At 36.5% G+C, this 14,309-nt stretch overlaps 1 protein-coding gene across 3 annotated transcripts; it reads left to right on the top strand.

Moving 5' to 3' along the window:
- Nucleotides 1,560–9,702, top strand: LOC109227023 (membrane-anchored ubiquitin-fold protein 3-like). Of its 3 annotated transcripts, none has more exons than XM_019392029.1 (4): nt 1,560–1,947; nt 5,029–5,199; nt 7,466–7,525; nt 9,676–9,702. In XM_019392029.1, exons 1-3 carry the CDS (start codon nt 1,818–1,820, stop codon nt 7,519–7,521), a joined length of 357 nt encoding a protein of 118 aa, XP_019247574.1. In that variant the 5' UTR covers nt 1,560–1,817; the 3' UTR covers nt 7,522–7,525; nt 9,676–9,702. The 3 variants fall into 3 exon arrangements, with proteins under 3 accessions (XP_019247574.1, XP_019247566.1, XP_019247558.1); XM_019392021.1 differs by lacking the exon at nt 9,676–9,702 and adding an exon at nt 7,732–7,836; XM_019392013.1 differs by lacking the exon at nt 9,676–9,702 and having other exon boundaries at nt 1,561–1,947; nt 7,466–7,836.

The raw sequence follows: 14,309 nt of genomic DNA, 5'->3' as shown, positions 1-14,309 counted from the left end.
GGAATATAGTTAGCAGGTATTTAAATAACAAAATATACGGATAGCAGCAGCAATCATCAAAATTACAAGAAATATAGTATGGTCTCCGCTTCATACAAAGCTAGTGGAGTAAGTAACATGAGCAGACTGAAGTTTTCGATGCAAGACCAATAAAAAAAAATAGGCTCTGCATTTTGTCTTTTGTTGAGAAGAAGAAAACGAAGGAGGAGAAAGGGAGCTGAAGTTATTCAAGAAGTGGGTACAAGTTAAAAGTTTTTAAAAAAATGGGTATAAGTTAAATGAAGGCGACCAAATAGGGCGCCCCGTACAATTTTTACTATTAAATATTGTACAAGCTTGTGCTCGTTTTTATGCGGATATTACCACGGTACATCCATTGATTAAAAGGTAATGTTAGATACGTTGTTGAATCTTTATAAATACCAATTTACATGCAGAAATTTATTACTTGACGTTTTGCATCCTGTGATCTTTTTATTATTTCACTTTCTTCTACGGTCTCATATCAGCTCATTATAAAATTCTTTTTATGAGCTCATTCTAAATTCCTACAAAAGCGCTTGAGAGATTTAAGAATTTTGTAGAACTTTTTTTTAAGTGCACATTAGAAAATTCTCGAACGATTCGTTATCTCACGAATAAAATATCACATTACCATTTACACTTGATAGCGTGCCTTGAATCGATTTTTCCTATCCAAAAAAACTCTCTTATTTTAACTATTTTGTCTTGTTTGCTCATTATTTGTTCTTCTCAATGTTACCATCTCTAGTAACTTTCCAATAATACTTATACTCTTATAATTACACAAATCTAAACCTAAATAATAATTATTTCGTGGTGTCCAAATTAAAGAAAAAAGGCCACGCCATGGAGAATGTTACTCTTTCTATAGCCCGTTTGGCCAAGCTTTTTTCTTGGCTAAAAATACTTTTTTTGTCAAAAGTGTTTTTTCCTCAAAATTGAGGTGTTTGGCCAAACTTTTTGAAAGAAAAAAGTGATTTTGAGTAGAAGCAGAAACATTTTCTGAGAAACAGAAAAAAGTAGTTTTTTCCCATAAATATTTTTGAGAAAAATACACTTAAAAGTACTTTTTAAAAGTTTGACCAAAAATAGCAGATAAACCAAGCATTCATCTTAGATTCAATCCTATTCGAGAATCAAGCGTCGAAACATCTAGAAGGGTTGACTTATAGTTATTCAATTACAGATATAATTGCTATTCAAAAGTTATTTTTAAATTGATTAATCAAATATAAATTATTTTTTAAAAAAATATTTCTCAAAATAAATGGATTTTAGAAGATGGCCGAACATGCAATAAATAATACTTTCGGAAAAGGTCAAAGAACAATTGACGGTAACTCTGAAAATCACTGACAAGATTCTTAACGCGGAATCTCACTTTCCCAACTCCAAAACAGAAAGTGATTGAAGAGCACTTCCAAAAAAGTTAAAAAATAAAGAAAAAAACCGATTGACACATATATACATACATACATATACATATACATATACATATACTATAGTCATAGATACGTAACTGTCACATACATAATTAACATATCTTCATACCCTCGATGGACTTCAGTCACATACTCTCTTTTCTTTCACGTTCGCTCTAGGGTTCCCCAATTTCTCTCTCTTTATTTTAGCTTTCTTACTGTAATTCGTTTTGGTCCAGCTTCAATTCAATGCAATCAAGCTGAATAATACTTCAATTTTCTATAATCTTTGCTCTCTATATACTGGCACTTATTATTTAGGTTTGGGAGGTGAAAAAAGTAAAGAGGAAAGAGGGTGGAGGGCGATTACAAATGCCGGAGGAGGACTTGTTAGAAGTTAAATTTCGGTTGTTCGATGGATCAGACGTGGGTCCGTTTCGCTGCTCACCGGCTTCCACGATAGCTATGCTTAAAGAGAGAATTGTCGCCGAATGGCCCAAAGGTCAGTACATAAAAATTACTTGTTTCATGCTTGGAGGGATAGCTTAGTATGATCGAAACGCTTTTCCTAGAATTTTCTAATTGTTGCTGGAAGCTGGAAAACAGGGTCCAAATAGAAACGCTATAATACTCATAAATCTAATGATACCAGCACCGTAACAATCAGTATTCCAAATAACTGTTGGAAAGTGTTTTTTTTTTTTTGGTTTGCATTTAATTGTTGCTGGTGGTGATTTTGATTCCTTTTTTGCAATTAAACCATTGATTTTGTGTGACATTTTAATTGATAAGGCTAATGTGCAAATGGCCTAAAGTTCACATCGATTAGCTGCAATGTTGCTCTTGAATCTGTTTCCTTTTTTTTTTTTTGGTTTCACATTATGATGCATGCTTAATTCATCTAGGTTCGTCTTTCTGTCTTTGTAGTTTGTCCGAGAACATGAAGAGTGCCCCAATAGTATTGTAGCTTCATCTTCAGGAAAGGGAAAAAAAGGAAGTTGAAGAGAGAATATTCTTCTCTTGTTTGGAGTCCCAATAGAAAATTCTTGTATTTACTTGGTCACAGATCTTCTCAATTTCTCTTCCGTTGCGAATTCTCCACTAACAAATATGAGATTATCACAGAGGAAGTCTCTCCTATCCCTCTATTTCTTTCATGTATTCCAGTCCTCCACTGGCAGAGTAATCTGAATTAACCATGTGAACACAAGACATGCTAAGGAGTCAATGCATATGTTGATATGCTACTGTACTATAAACGAATTGGATTGGTTCAACTAATGGGTCGAGATGCTAAACCAATATGGGAAATGAGTCACATGCTTTATAATAGTTGTTGAGAAAGCTGCTGATTAACCTTGTATATCATCTTGATTAGAAGAAAAATAAATCATCTTGCTAGTATAATTTTGCATCCTTCATTTAATCAACAAATGTTCAATTTTGTGAAATTTTACGAATTACATGCTAACATTCTTTTTATGGAGGTCTTAATTATTTTTACACATGGTATATTAAGTAAGTCAAGGTTTAAATATTCTACTTCTAATGATGCTCCTTCACATCCCTGCCCACACTTATACCACATTGGCAACTACTTTTTGAAAGGAAAAGAATAACATACTAGTGACTGCATTATTGGTATTTTCTCTACTAGTTGTATTTTGTGGAGAAAGTAGAAACGGATGTCAACTCATTGACTTTTCTCAGCCAAAATATCATAGTAAAACATATTCACCTGAATTTAGGTTGATTATGTTCTTTTTTTGATGAAGTAATTTAGGTTGAGTATGTCTGATGTAAGATTTAGGACCCTGATTTGGTCAATCGATTGTCCTGTTTTTGCCTTTAATGTGAATAGAAGATTCTCTAAACTCGTGACTTCCGAATCAAGTTATTTGCTTAAGTTTCATTTGTTCTGGGCTCATAGTTGTCAAATTGGGATATTAGAATGTGTCGGTGGTATGAATCAAGCCTTCTATTTTATAAAAGGAAAAAAAATGCAACATTTGAGCTCATTACCCAAAGATAGAGAACCCAAGTCAGCCAATAATGAAACCGATGAATGTACTTAAAGAATGGTTTTTTAGAATGATTTTGAGACTAGTAATGCAAGATGGGGTTGAATGCTGCACGTCTAAAACCCAACATATTGCAAAGATGAATGTCGTAGAAATGCAAATATTAAGATGCATGCACGGATATACAAGATTTTGGAAGATTAAAGATCATTACATATGAGGCCAAATATATCAATATTGACAATAAGATGAAGGTAGGTTATACAGGATTGGACAAGATTAGAAATTATTACATTTGAGGCCTACCATATCCCAAGATGAATGTCATGCAGATATTAAGATGAACGTGTGGCGATACAAGATTAGACAAAATTAGTGATGACCTTGTCTAACAGAAGGTGCAAGTAGCATATAGAGTAAAATGAGAGAAGGTCATGAGATGGTTTGGCCTAGAGTTGTTAATTGTTCGGTTGAGGAACACTCAAGCCCTGAAGCTAGGTGAAGCCTAGGTTTTGCACTTCGCCTCACTTAGGTGACGCTTTAATGTAGGCACCAATGGGCTAATCTTGCGTGTTATCACCTATGAGCTCCGTCTTTGAGAGGGTAACACTAGATGATAAATATAAATATATAATTGTCAAAGTGAACATTAATTGTTAACAAAATGTCATACAAGGAATCTTTTAGTGATAACAAAACTTTTAGGTTCATATTGAAAAACTAGTCGGTCAACATTTAAAACTGCGTCTACATCTAAATTGAAAATCTATAACGTTTTCTGAATTTAATTGACAGGATTTTTAGTTAGGAAAGGAACTAAAAGGATTTAAAATCACTTGGAGGAAGCTGTCTCAAAAGATTAAAATTTCTTGGAATCAATATGGATTTAGTTATGAAAGGAACATGATGGAAGCAAGAATATATAGGAGATACTAGGTAATTGGGATTAAAGTTCAGTTGTTACTATATTAAGCCCGGTGTTCCTCAAAAGTTTCTTATTCTGGTAAGAGATTTGTATCCATGTAGAGATAGGTGTTCGATTTAGAGAACGTCTTAAAGAATTATTTGTTATTGTAATAAATTGGACCTAAATAGAGATGGATGAAGAGGATTTATATAGCCGACCCTAACTAACTTGAGATTGAAGCATAGCTGGTTGATATTAAAAAAATTTTAGAAAGGAGTTTAAGTTCAGTATTTAAGTCTACCAAAATGGGACCAAAATCCAAGTCTTTTGGAAACCCAACCCTCACTGGACGGCAGAATGATCATCTCAGTATAAGAATTTTGGTTGAGATGAATTGGTTATAACCTGCAATTTGGCTATCCCTATTTCGCTTTATGTCATGCAAGAAAGTATATTGATGTCAAAATCTTTTATAACCTACAATGTTTGGCAAATTTCATTCTATTAGCTTACTATTATCTAAAAAGGTTGGGACTGGCATAAGGTCCTTTTTAAGATACACACACACACACACACAGAGAGAGAGAGGTTCTTGTTACCTTTGTCTATCTGAGCTCTGTTTTGCTGAGATATAGTTGTCATGCTTTCCTGGCAGATAAAAGAATTGCACCCAAGGCAGCAAATGATGTAAAGTTGATAAGTGCTGGGAAAATTTTGGAAAACAACAAGACTGTTGGTCAATGTAAAACGCCTTTCGGCGAGCTACCTAATGGTGTGATTACCATGCATGCTGTTGTACAGCCATCTGTAGGTAAATCAAAATCAGGTAGGTTCCCCTTACTAGATTTGCAGACAATATGTACTGGTTTTCCCCTTTGTATGATGTGTTTGGTTTTTAGGATATTGGTGATTCTGTTAGCTAACTTAACTAAATATTTGTGTTCAGAAAAATAGAGGAAAAAAAAAAAAATTCTTCTGTCTCCTTTTCAATATCTTGAATGTTTAGCAATATAGTAAGTTCTACATACCATATTTTAAACATATTGCTGTTTAATGGTTCTCGCCTAATTACTTTATAAGAAAATGTCTATGGTACTTGCCAAAATTGATGATTGCTATGGCTCTTGCCGTGGAGTAAGATTTTCAAATATGTAGTTTTGGTTGCGGTCTTTCATATGGAGTACTGAATTTTTTTGCGTTTGGAACAGAGAATATGAAGTTAGAACCTCATTGTAACTATCATAGATACAATACTTAATTAATTTTTCGAATGACGGAGACTCAATCACTGATCTTTTACGTTTAAGCTTGCATGGTATTTCTTCATTTTAAAAGAGGTCAAATGCGTTTGCTACAAATTGAACTGTATATTCGATAGCTGCTTGACCTGAGGATCTAGTTGAAAACCTTAATCTAGCTTATGTCATACAGTATAGGGTTTCATATGCCTCCAACTTCAAGTGATTCATAATCCACATATGCAAGAGTTGCTCCATACCGACTTACCAAGCGGTCCAAGCCTACCTTAAATTAAAAGCAACTAGGGAAATTTCCTACAAAATATTAATTATAGTTGCGTATCCTGACATAGTTGGAATTACTATTAGCTTACATTTAAGAGCATGCTTAATCAAGTCTAATTTCACCTAATTCAATAAATGCTACATGTAGAAAAAAACATTATTTCTTCAGTTCTAATTTACATGATGGTGTTTGACTGTGTACAGAGTTTAAGAAAGACTTATGAAACTTGTGGTCCAAAAATGTTATAGATATTTGTGTGGCTATAAATCATCTCATTACGGGTAAAATGAGAAGCTTAAAGTAAAATTATTTTTATATATAGAAGGTGTCATTCTTTTTGGGACAGACTAAAAAGAAAATACCGTCACATAAATTGGGACTGAATGAGTATCATTCTTGGATATACCATGTTTCATCTCTTAAATATACCATGCTTGTAAGTGATATTGTGATTATGTTGATCAAGAGAGTATAAATTGTGGTGATGCTTGTATAGAACAAGAACAAACAAAATTAGAATTGATATTCACCAAAAAAGGTTTAAAAAATGAGATGGTCCAGGAAACTTGCCAAAACACCACTAGACACTATATTGGGGAGACTCAGGAGATTAGGTCTTCTATGTAAAGCATCTTTTACTTTATTAATTATTTTTACTGAGACATTCCATGTTATTATCATATTCATGAGCCTACAAGACTAGAAATATTTTTATATAGATTTAGATGACTCTTTTTTGCTATTGGGTTTAGTCAATAATTTGTTTGCTTAATCTTATTTCTTTTTACCACCATCAGGTGGGCAATGGTAGCTTCGGATGTTAACTTGGTGGGTGGGGTATTACAGAGAGTAAAGTTAAAAGTATATTAAAGGAATCAACATAAGTGTATACTATGCTGGAGCTAACTACGAAGAAGGAAACACATCGATAAATGACCTTCATTAATGTATGTTTGTGGTATATCTTTATGTTTCTCGTTCTTCTTGCGTCCAAAGAAGCAAGTCCTGTTGGCTGTTGTGGTTGGCCTGATTGCTGAATTTTCTGAAGATCTAAATGTGCTAACAGATTGGCCTTTCCTGTTGAAGTGTGGTTGCTTATATATACATGTTAAGGTGCTTAACTGAATCCTATCCCAGTGGATTTTTGTTTTTGAAAATTACGCTCGAGTTAGCTCTTTCATTAATACCTCTGGTTATGTTTGGCGGATGTCTATTTTTGTCTAATGCTGAAGTTGTGGTATTCAGGAAATACTTGTCTCTCGTATATGTTAAGCTTCAATAGCTGTACTTAAAATTAGATTCGCACTTTCTGATCGTGACATGAACCCACTTTGTTCTAATGCTGAGTTGAGGATTAGATACACAGGACCGGGCCTCACCTTGCCACACCCTTGACCCCTAGCCATGCATTTTTTCTTGTAAAGTTTATTTATTCGCAGATATGTGTAAGTCCAATCCTGTGCCTGTTTTCATATAGTTGATGATTATTTTCAGTCAGCATTGTGGTGTTAATAATTCATGGTGTACCCTTTCTTTTTTAGCTGCTGAAACTTTTCTTTATATAACAGAAAAGAAGATTGACGAGATTCCAAAGAAAAGCATCTGTGCGTGTGCCATATTGTGAGATTGTAAGTGATTCAGTTTAATTTTGTGATATTTTTGGGTTTACACCGCTGCTGTGATGTTCAGTTAAGAAAGTCAATAACTGAAACAGTGTGATAGCTCATTATTACTTGTTTGTTGAACGGCATTTCAGTGTAACTGCGTCTATTTGTTTTCATGAATTTGGTAGGTGTAAATTTTTGTAATTGCAGATTTTTATATACAAATACAGAGCACGGGCTGGATTGCATGCAGAAGGATTCTAGCCAGCTCTTGTTATTCTACTCTGAATCATTGTTATTTGACGGTAGATCGTTTAAAGGCTGCGGTTTAAACACTTTTGAACTTATTCTGCCTCCTAAGACTAGGATAGTTTGTAGTGTACTTCTACGTTAGTTTGTTTTTAACTGCTTCAAATCATTCATCGTAAAAAGCAGTTTAACATGCTCCACTTGTCCAGACACAAATGCTAAAAAAAATAGAGTTAATACCTTAAAACTCGCCTAAGCTATACAATTTTTGTCAGTTGGCTACCTAAATTATCACACGTCCCTGAAAACCCATGAACTATATTCCCTACACGCTCTAGTACAATACACGCTCCAAATTATTTTTAAAATATGCCATGTGGCAATCTACGTGGATATTTGTTTAGCTTAATCTCAGAAGCAGACTTAATTAAGTTTTTATTAATTCATTGTAAATATTCTAACATTCAACATTAAAGCACTAGGCATTCCATCCTTTAAATTCCTTAGTTGATTCCATATTTTTCCCCACAGATCGCTAGGATTTTTAAATAAATTCAACTTCTTGAAGGTTTACTAAAAAAAGAAAAAGTAGAAAGAACCTGCTTTTGCACTTTGGACCTTGCAGTGTCAGGAGTTATTTATTTATGTTGCATTTGCCAATATTTGTGTTCTAAGTACTAAGTGTCACACCTTCTTTTTTACGCACCATTCCGAAGAAGGATAGTGTATAAGGAAGTTTTTCCACTTTAAGTGACATTATTCGAAATAGGTTTATTTATTTATCGGAGTCGCAACTTGGGATAATTTATTTGGTGTCCCAAGTCACCGGTTTATTTTGAATCCCAAATTGAGAAAATTTTCGACTTTCCAAGTGAAGTCTGCGAACCAGAAATTCTTGATTAAGGAATTCTGTTAACCCGGGGAATGTATTAGGCACCCCCGGATTTCGTGGTTCTAGCACGGTCGCTTAAACTATCATAATTGGCCTATTACCTGATTTTAACACATGTTTCAACCTATAGTGTAATTTTAAATTATTTACCGCTTTTATTTAATTTTAAGGAGAATTGCAACGTTATTAAAATACGTCTCGAACCACGTCACATAAATGCACCCATGGTTTTTGACATATTTTAACACCGTTGGGATTTGGATTTAGGTCACATAAATGTGCACCCGAATTTAGGAAAGTAGATTATTAAAATACGCGCCTAAAGCAACTAACGGGTTGATAACTTTGCGGGAGGCCATGAAAATTCGCTAAATGGCGCGTCCCGATTTCTAAGTATTTTAATGGAAGTAATTAAAGAGGGCCACGAAATTTGTGATTTCGTTTGGCGCGGCGCACCTCAATTTCATTTTTAAAGGATACTAGACTAAGGTTGAAGGGTCATGAACTATTATGTTATTTAACTAATTGGCTAAGGTTATAAGGACTAGATATGAGCTATGAATTTAAAAGGGATTTTTTCCTAACTAAACCATATATGAAACCTTATTACCAAATATGTGCATAGTATGTATATTACCCGCCCAGTCCACAGTTTTCCTACAATTTATATACCATTCGTTTATTATGGCTGAATCTTCCATTATTAGCGCGCGAAAAATCAGGAAGAGAATCTGGGATTGATTTATTCTACATTAAATTCAAAATTTGAAACGGAAACGAGATCTCGAAGCTGAGTAATTTTGAAACGGAAAGGAGATTTCTGTTCTTCATCTTCATCTATTCTTCCATATATTTTCCACCATTGATAGCCATTAAAAAGCTTGAAAGCTTTGAATTCAAATTTGGGTTTTCAAAAATCATTATTTGTTTGGATTGGGTGTTGTTGAAAATAATCGGGAATATGGTTTGGAGTTTATATCTCAATTTTGAGGGGTTTTGGTGACGATTAGACTTGGTTTTGACTTAATTTCAGATTGAAACTCGAAGAAGAAGAAGAAGACATAGTTCCAGAAATTGTAGATAAATTGTAGATAAATCATAGATAAATTGTAGATTATTTATCTTCGGATTGTAGATGCTTTATTTTCTATTTTCAAAAATAAAAAACAACTAAAACTTCTACAAATCTTCTGAAAAAACGCAATTATGTCAAAAATCACAATTATGCTACAATTGGATGGGAATTGGGATATAAAAATTTAATGTACCCAGTTTGTAGATATTTTGTAGATAAATTGTAGATTATTTGTATTCTAATTGTAGGTGCTTTGTTTTCTGTTTTCACAAATCCAAAACGACTAAAACTTCTACAAAATCTTCTGCAAAAAACAATCTACAATTTATCTACAATTCTTCTACCAGCTAGATTTTGGCTACAATTTATCTACAACATTTTTTTTTCATGTGATTACCAGCTAGATTTTGGCTACCCATCTACGGAGAATTAAAAAAAACTTGGTCCAGATATAATTTATGCAATCGATGTAATACCTGCTTGGCTTGAAGAAGGATTATCTATACGACGCCACGATATACGTGCAACATGCTTCCTGCCCATACTAAAATACAACAATGGACGAACATCGATTAAGAAAGTGTAAACAAATCCACAAAAAATCAGTGATTTTTAAAATCCACTTCTATAAAAATAGAATTATGAAAATGTACTAATATAGGAAATTTTTTGCCTAGAAAATGTTGTTAATAAACTATAGAAACGAAATCTAAAAAATTCCTCCGTGAAAGGAATGGTTGCTTGTGCAACTGCTGATGCCGTTTTCATGGTTGGAGAAAGGCAAAGCTAAGGTGTTTTAAAAAGAAAAAAGAAGGGAACGTCGGCGTGAATATTAAGTCTTTAAACCAAAAAAAAGGGCCCATTTTTGGTACCTTGAATTAAGGATGGATATATGCTGCATTAATTATATCCCTGATTTGAATTATGGTATATAAATGATAATTTGGTATGCTGAAATGTAATTAACTCAAACCTTAAACATTGAGGGTAATAAGGTTTCATATGTGGTATAGGAAGGTAAAAATTCCAATTTAAAATCTAGTAACTAAATACAAAGACTAAGGTGACACAACTGGGCGTGAAAGAGAGGCCCAATATTTAATGTTTGAATCTCTGAAGCTGCCTGCGTACAAAACGCCTCAGCTGTAAAGCTGATTAATGTTTTGGGCCTCTAAACAGACCTATTTCGATCACCTGGGCAGCCTATTTTAATTAACAAATATAACAATCAATTTGAATTTGTTTATTCTCTTTCAATTTATAGCCCAAAAGCCAGGTGAGTTAAGAACCAAGTTGGGCCATGCATAAATAAAATCAGGGCCCAAATTTTATTCAAATAAAAGGCTGTCATGTTTTGGCTCACAAATGAGCCCAAATCAGGCACTGAATTTAAATTGGATTGCAGAAACACTGAATTTGAATCATAATGAAACCTAATAATTTTGCGGAACGCATGAACAATTCAACTCCATTCACATGCTGATTTTAAGTCTAATTTCATGCTCATATTCAAATTGTATGTATCCTGATAAACCACACATACTCATTCTAAAGTTTTTACTTCCAGAACAACATTTACACTTATACAGCACATTTGCAGAACTTAAAACATTTATTGAACTGAAAATAGACATAATTCCAATTTTAACATCCAAGTCCGTTTAACTAGGCATTTGCAGGTAACACTTTGCTTATATAACACACTAGATTCCAATTTTATCATCCAAACTAACATGATAGCAGGTCTGAAAAATGAAATTAAACTATACTAAAGCTAATACTACTAAATGAGTCCAACAGTCCAAATATTACATTCATTAGAGGGTCCGGATCAAGTAATTCCTGGATTCTAATGAAAGCTAAATGTAACACTTGAATTAACATGTTATGAGTGAATTACAGATAACATAAACGTGCTAGGCCACCTAAATCTGTGATGACCCAAAGGTTCATCACCAGTTTTCTCACTCATTCTGTGTCTTCGAGGCCTTGAAAACCTCATTTAGGCTTGCCTCGATTTGCGTGCGCAGTCCGGGCGCGTAGCCGGAAAGCTTAAATATAAATTCTATGTAAAAATTGATGAATTTTGATATTAATATGAATAAAGTTGACTTTGGTCAACATTTTGAGTAAACGGATCCGGACCCGTGATTGGACGGTCCCGGAGGGTCCGTAGAAAAATATGAGACTCGGGCATATGCCCGGAGTCGAATTCCGAGGTCCGTATAGAAATTAATATAGAAATTTGAAAAGGAAATTGATTAGAACGTGTTGGTATCGGGCCCGTATTTTGGTTCCGGCGCCCGGTACATGTCTTATATGTGGTTTAAGCGCTTTCTGTGAAATTTGGTTGAAATCGGACATCATTTGACGTGTTTCGGACCTAAATATCTAAAAATAAAAGTTTATGAAGTTTCATGAAAAAGTGATAATTTTGAGGTTTGATTCCTCGTTTTTTATGTTATTTTGGCGATTTGATCGCACGCTGAAGTTCGTAGGATGTTGTCGAGTTAGTGTGTGTGTTTGGTTGGGAGCCCTGAGGGCTCGGGAGTGTTTCGGAGGTGTTCCGAGAAGTTTTAGAACTTAGAAAAAAGTTGCAGAAATTCTGCAATAGGTGCCCAGGCATTTCCTTCTTCGCGTTCGCGTCCTCTCTCCCGCGTTCACGATGCCTTAGATTCTCCTCCTTCGCGTTCGCGTAACTGTACTCGCGTTCGCGTAAGTCTACGGTCCCCCTTCAGCGCGTTCGCGTAAGGCCTCACGCGTTCGCTTAGGCCAAACTTTGGACCCCAGAATTTTTCCTCTTCGCGTTCGCACTTCTCCACTCGCGAACGCGATGGTTGTCAATTTCTGCCCTTCGCGAACACGACCCTACTGTCGCGAACGCGTAGGGTAATTTCACCCAGCGATTTTTAAGTCATAAAAACAGAACAGTGTCGGGTTTTATTCAAAAAAATACACGAACCCTTTCTTCTCAGATTGGTTATAACGAGGAGATCCCAGCTCCAACAGCTCCGGTTGGCCCAACTCAGGTCCCAGAGGGGTTCATAGCCACCCCAGTTCTTCAGGACGCTTTGGTTAGATTGGTAGGCTTTGTGGAGAGCGTCATTCGAGCGGGTTTGGTTCCAGGAGTTCAGCCAGCGGTGGCAGGTCAGCCGGGTACAGTGGCTCAGGCCGGGAGTGAGATCACTTTTCAGGAGGCGGCCGATGTGGGCCGTAGAGTTGAGAGGGTTTTGCCACAGGGAGGTGGTCATGGGTCGGATAAGAGTCCACGTCGTGCAGGCAGATTCAGTAGTACCTCGTCTGGAGGTAGAGGTTCTTATGGTAGAGGCCATCCTCCTAGGCCCTTTCAGTCAGCTCTCCAGGTCGCTCATGGTACTTCAGGTGGTCATTCAGGTCGACAGGGTCAGCCTCAGTTTCCTCAGCTGCAGCGTTCGTGTAGATGTTATGAGTGTGGTGAGTATGGTCACAACAGGAGGGTTTGCCCGAGGTTGTGGGGTGCTCAGCCGCAGCAGATGAGGTCTTGCCATGCTTGTGGTGATCCGAGGCACATTATCAGATTTTGCCCTCGAGCTTTGAGCAGCTCTCAGTATCAGAGTTCTCGTACTAGGATTCGGGCACCAGAGGTTCCTCAGCCTGCCCAACCAGTTAGAGGCGGTGGCAGAGGTGTTAGAGGTGGAGGTAGAGGTCATAGAGGTGGAGTTCAGGTCGCCAGAGGTAGAGGCCAGCCAGCAGCCAGGCCAGAGGCTGAGTCTTCAGATGCAGACATTACAGGTACCATTCTGATTCGTATTAGAGGCTTCAGTGCTATTTGACCCTGGGTCTACGTATTCGTATGTGTCATCCTATTTTGCACCATACCTGGTTATGCCTAGTGATGCTTTGGGTATTCCTGTTTATGTGTCTACACCGGTGGGTGATTCTATAGTGGTCGACCGAATTCATCGTTTCTGTGTGGTAGTGTTTGAGGGTCTTGAGACCCGTGTTGATTTATTGCTCTTAGACATGGTGGATTTCGACGTCATATTAGGGATGGATTGGTTGTCCCTCTATCATGCCATCTTGGATTGTCACGCCAAGACCGTGACCTTGGATTTACCAGATTTGCCCCATTTGGAGTGGCGAGGGACCCCAGGTCATGCCACTCGCAGTGTTATCTCTTATGTGAAGGCTCGACGCATGGTCGAGAAGGGGTGTTTAGCTTATCTGGCGTATGTTCGCGATTCCAGCGCAGAGGTCCCTTCTGTTTATTCTTTTCCTATTGTTCGGGAGTTCCCCGACGTTTTCCCTTCAGACTTGCCGGGTATGCCGCCCGACAGGGATGTTGATTTTTGTATTGATCTGGCTCCGGGCACTCAGCCCATTTCCATTCCGCCGTATCGCATGGCCCCGCCAGAGTTGAAAGAGCTAAAGGATCAGTTGCAGGATTTGCTTGAGAAGGGTTTCATTAGACCCAGCGTTTTGCCTTGGGGCGCGCCAGTGTTATTTGTCAAGGAGAAGGACGGATCGATGAAGACGTGCATAGATTACCGGTAGTTGAACAAGGTAACGATTAAGAACAAGTATCCACTGACGAGGATTGACGATTTGTTCGA

The sequence above is a fragment of the Nicotiana attenuata genome, chromosome 1, assembly GCF_001879085.1.
Source record: "Nicotiana attenuata strain UT chromosome 1, NIATTr2, whole genome shotgun sequence".
Classification (NCBI taxonomy): Eukaryota; Viridiplantae; Streptophyta; class Magnoliopsida; order Solanales; family Solanaceae; genus Nicotiana; species Nicotiana attenuata.
Note: the sequence above shows the minus strand (reverse complement) of the source record. Positions and strands in the feature narration are given on the sequence as shown.

What these genes read in the sequence shown, in the direction of transcription:
- LOC109227023 (XM_019392029.1), top strand. Translation starts at nt 1,818, where the DNA reads ATGCCGGAGGAGGACTTGTTAGAAGTTAAATTTCGGTTGTTCGATGGA. An exon ending in TGTCGCCGAATGGCCCAAAG is followed by an intron (nt 1,948 to 5,028) that starts GTCAGTACATAA and finishes CTTTCCTGGCAG; the next exon opens with ATAAAAGAATTGCACCCAAG. An exon ending in TGTAGGTAAATCAAAATCAG is followed by an intron (nt 5,200 to 7,465) that starts GTAGGTTCCCCT and finishes TTTATATAACAG; the next exon opens with AAAAGAAGATTGACGAGATT.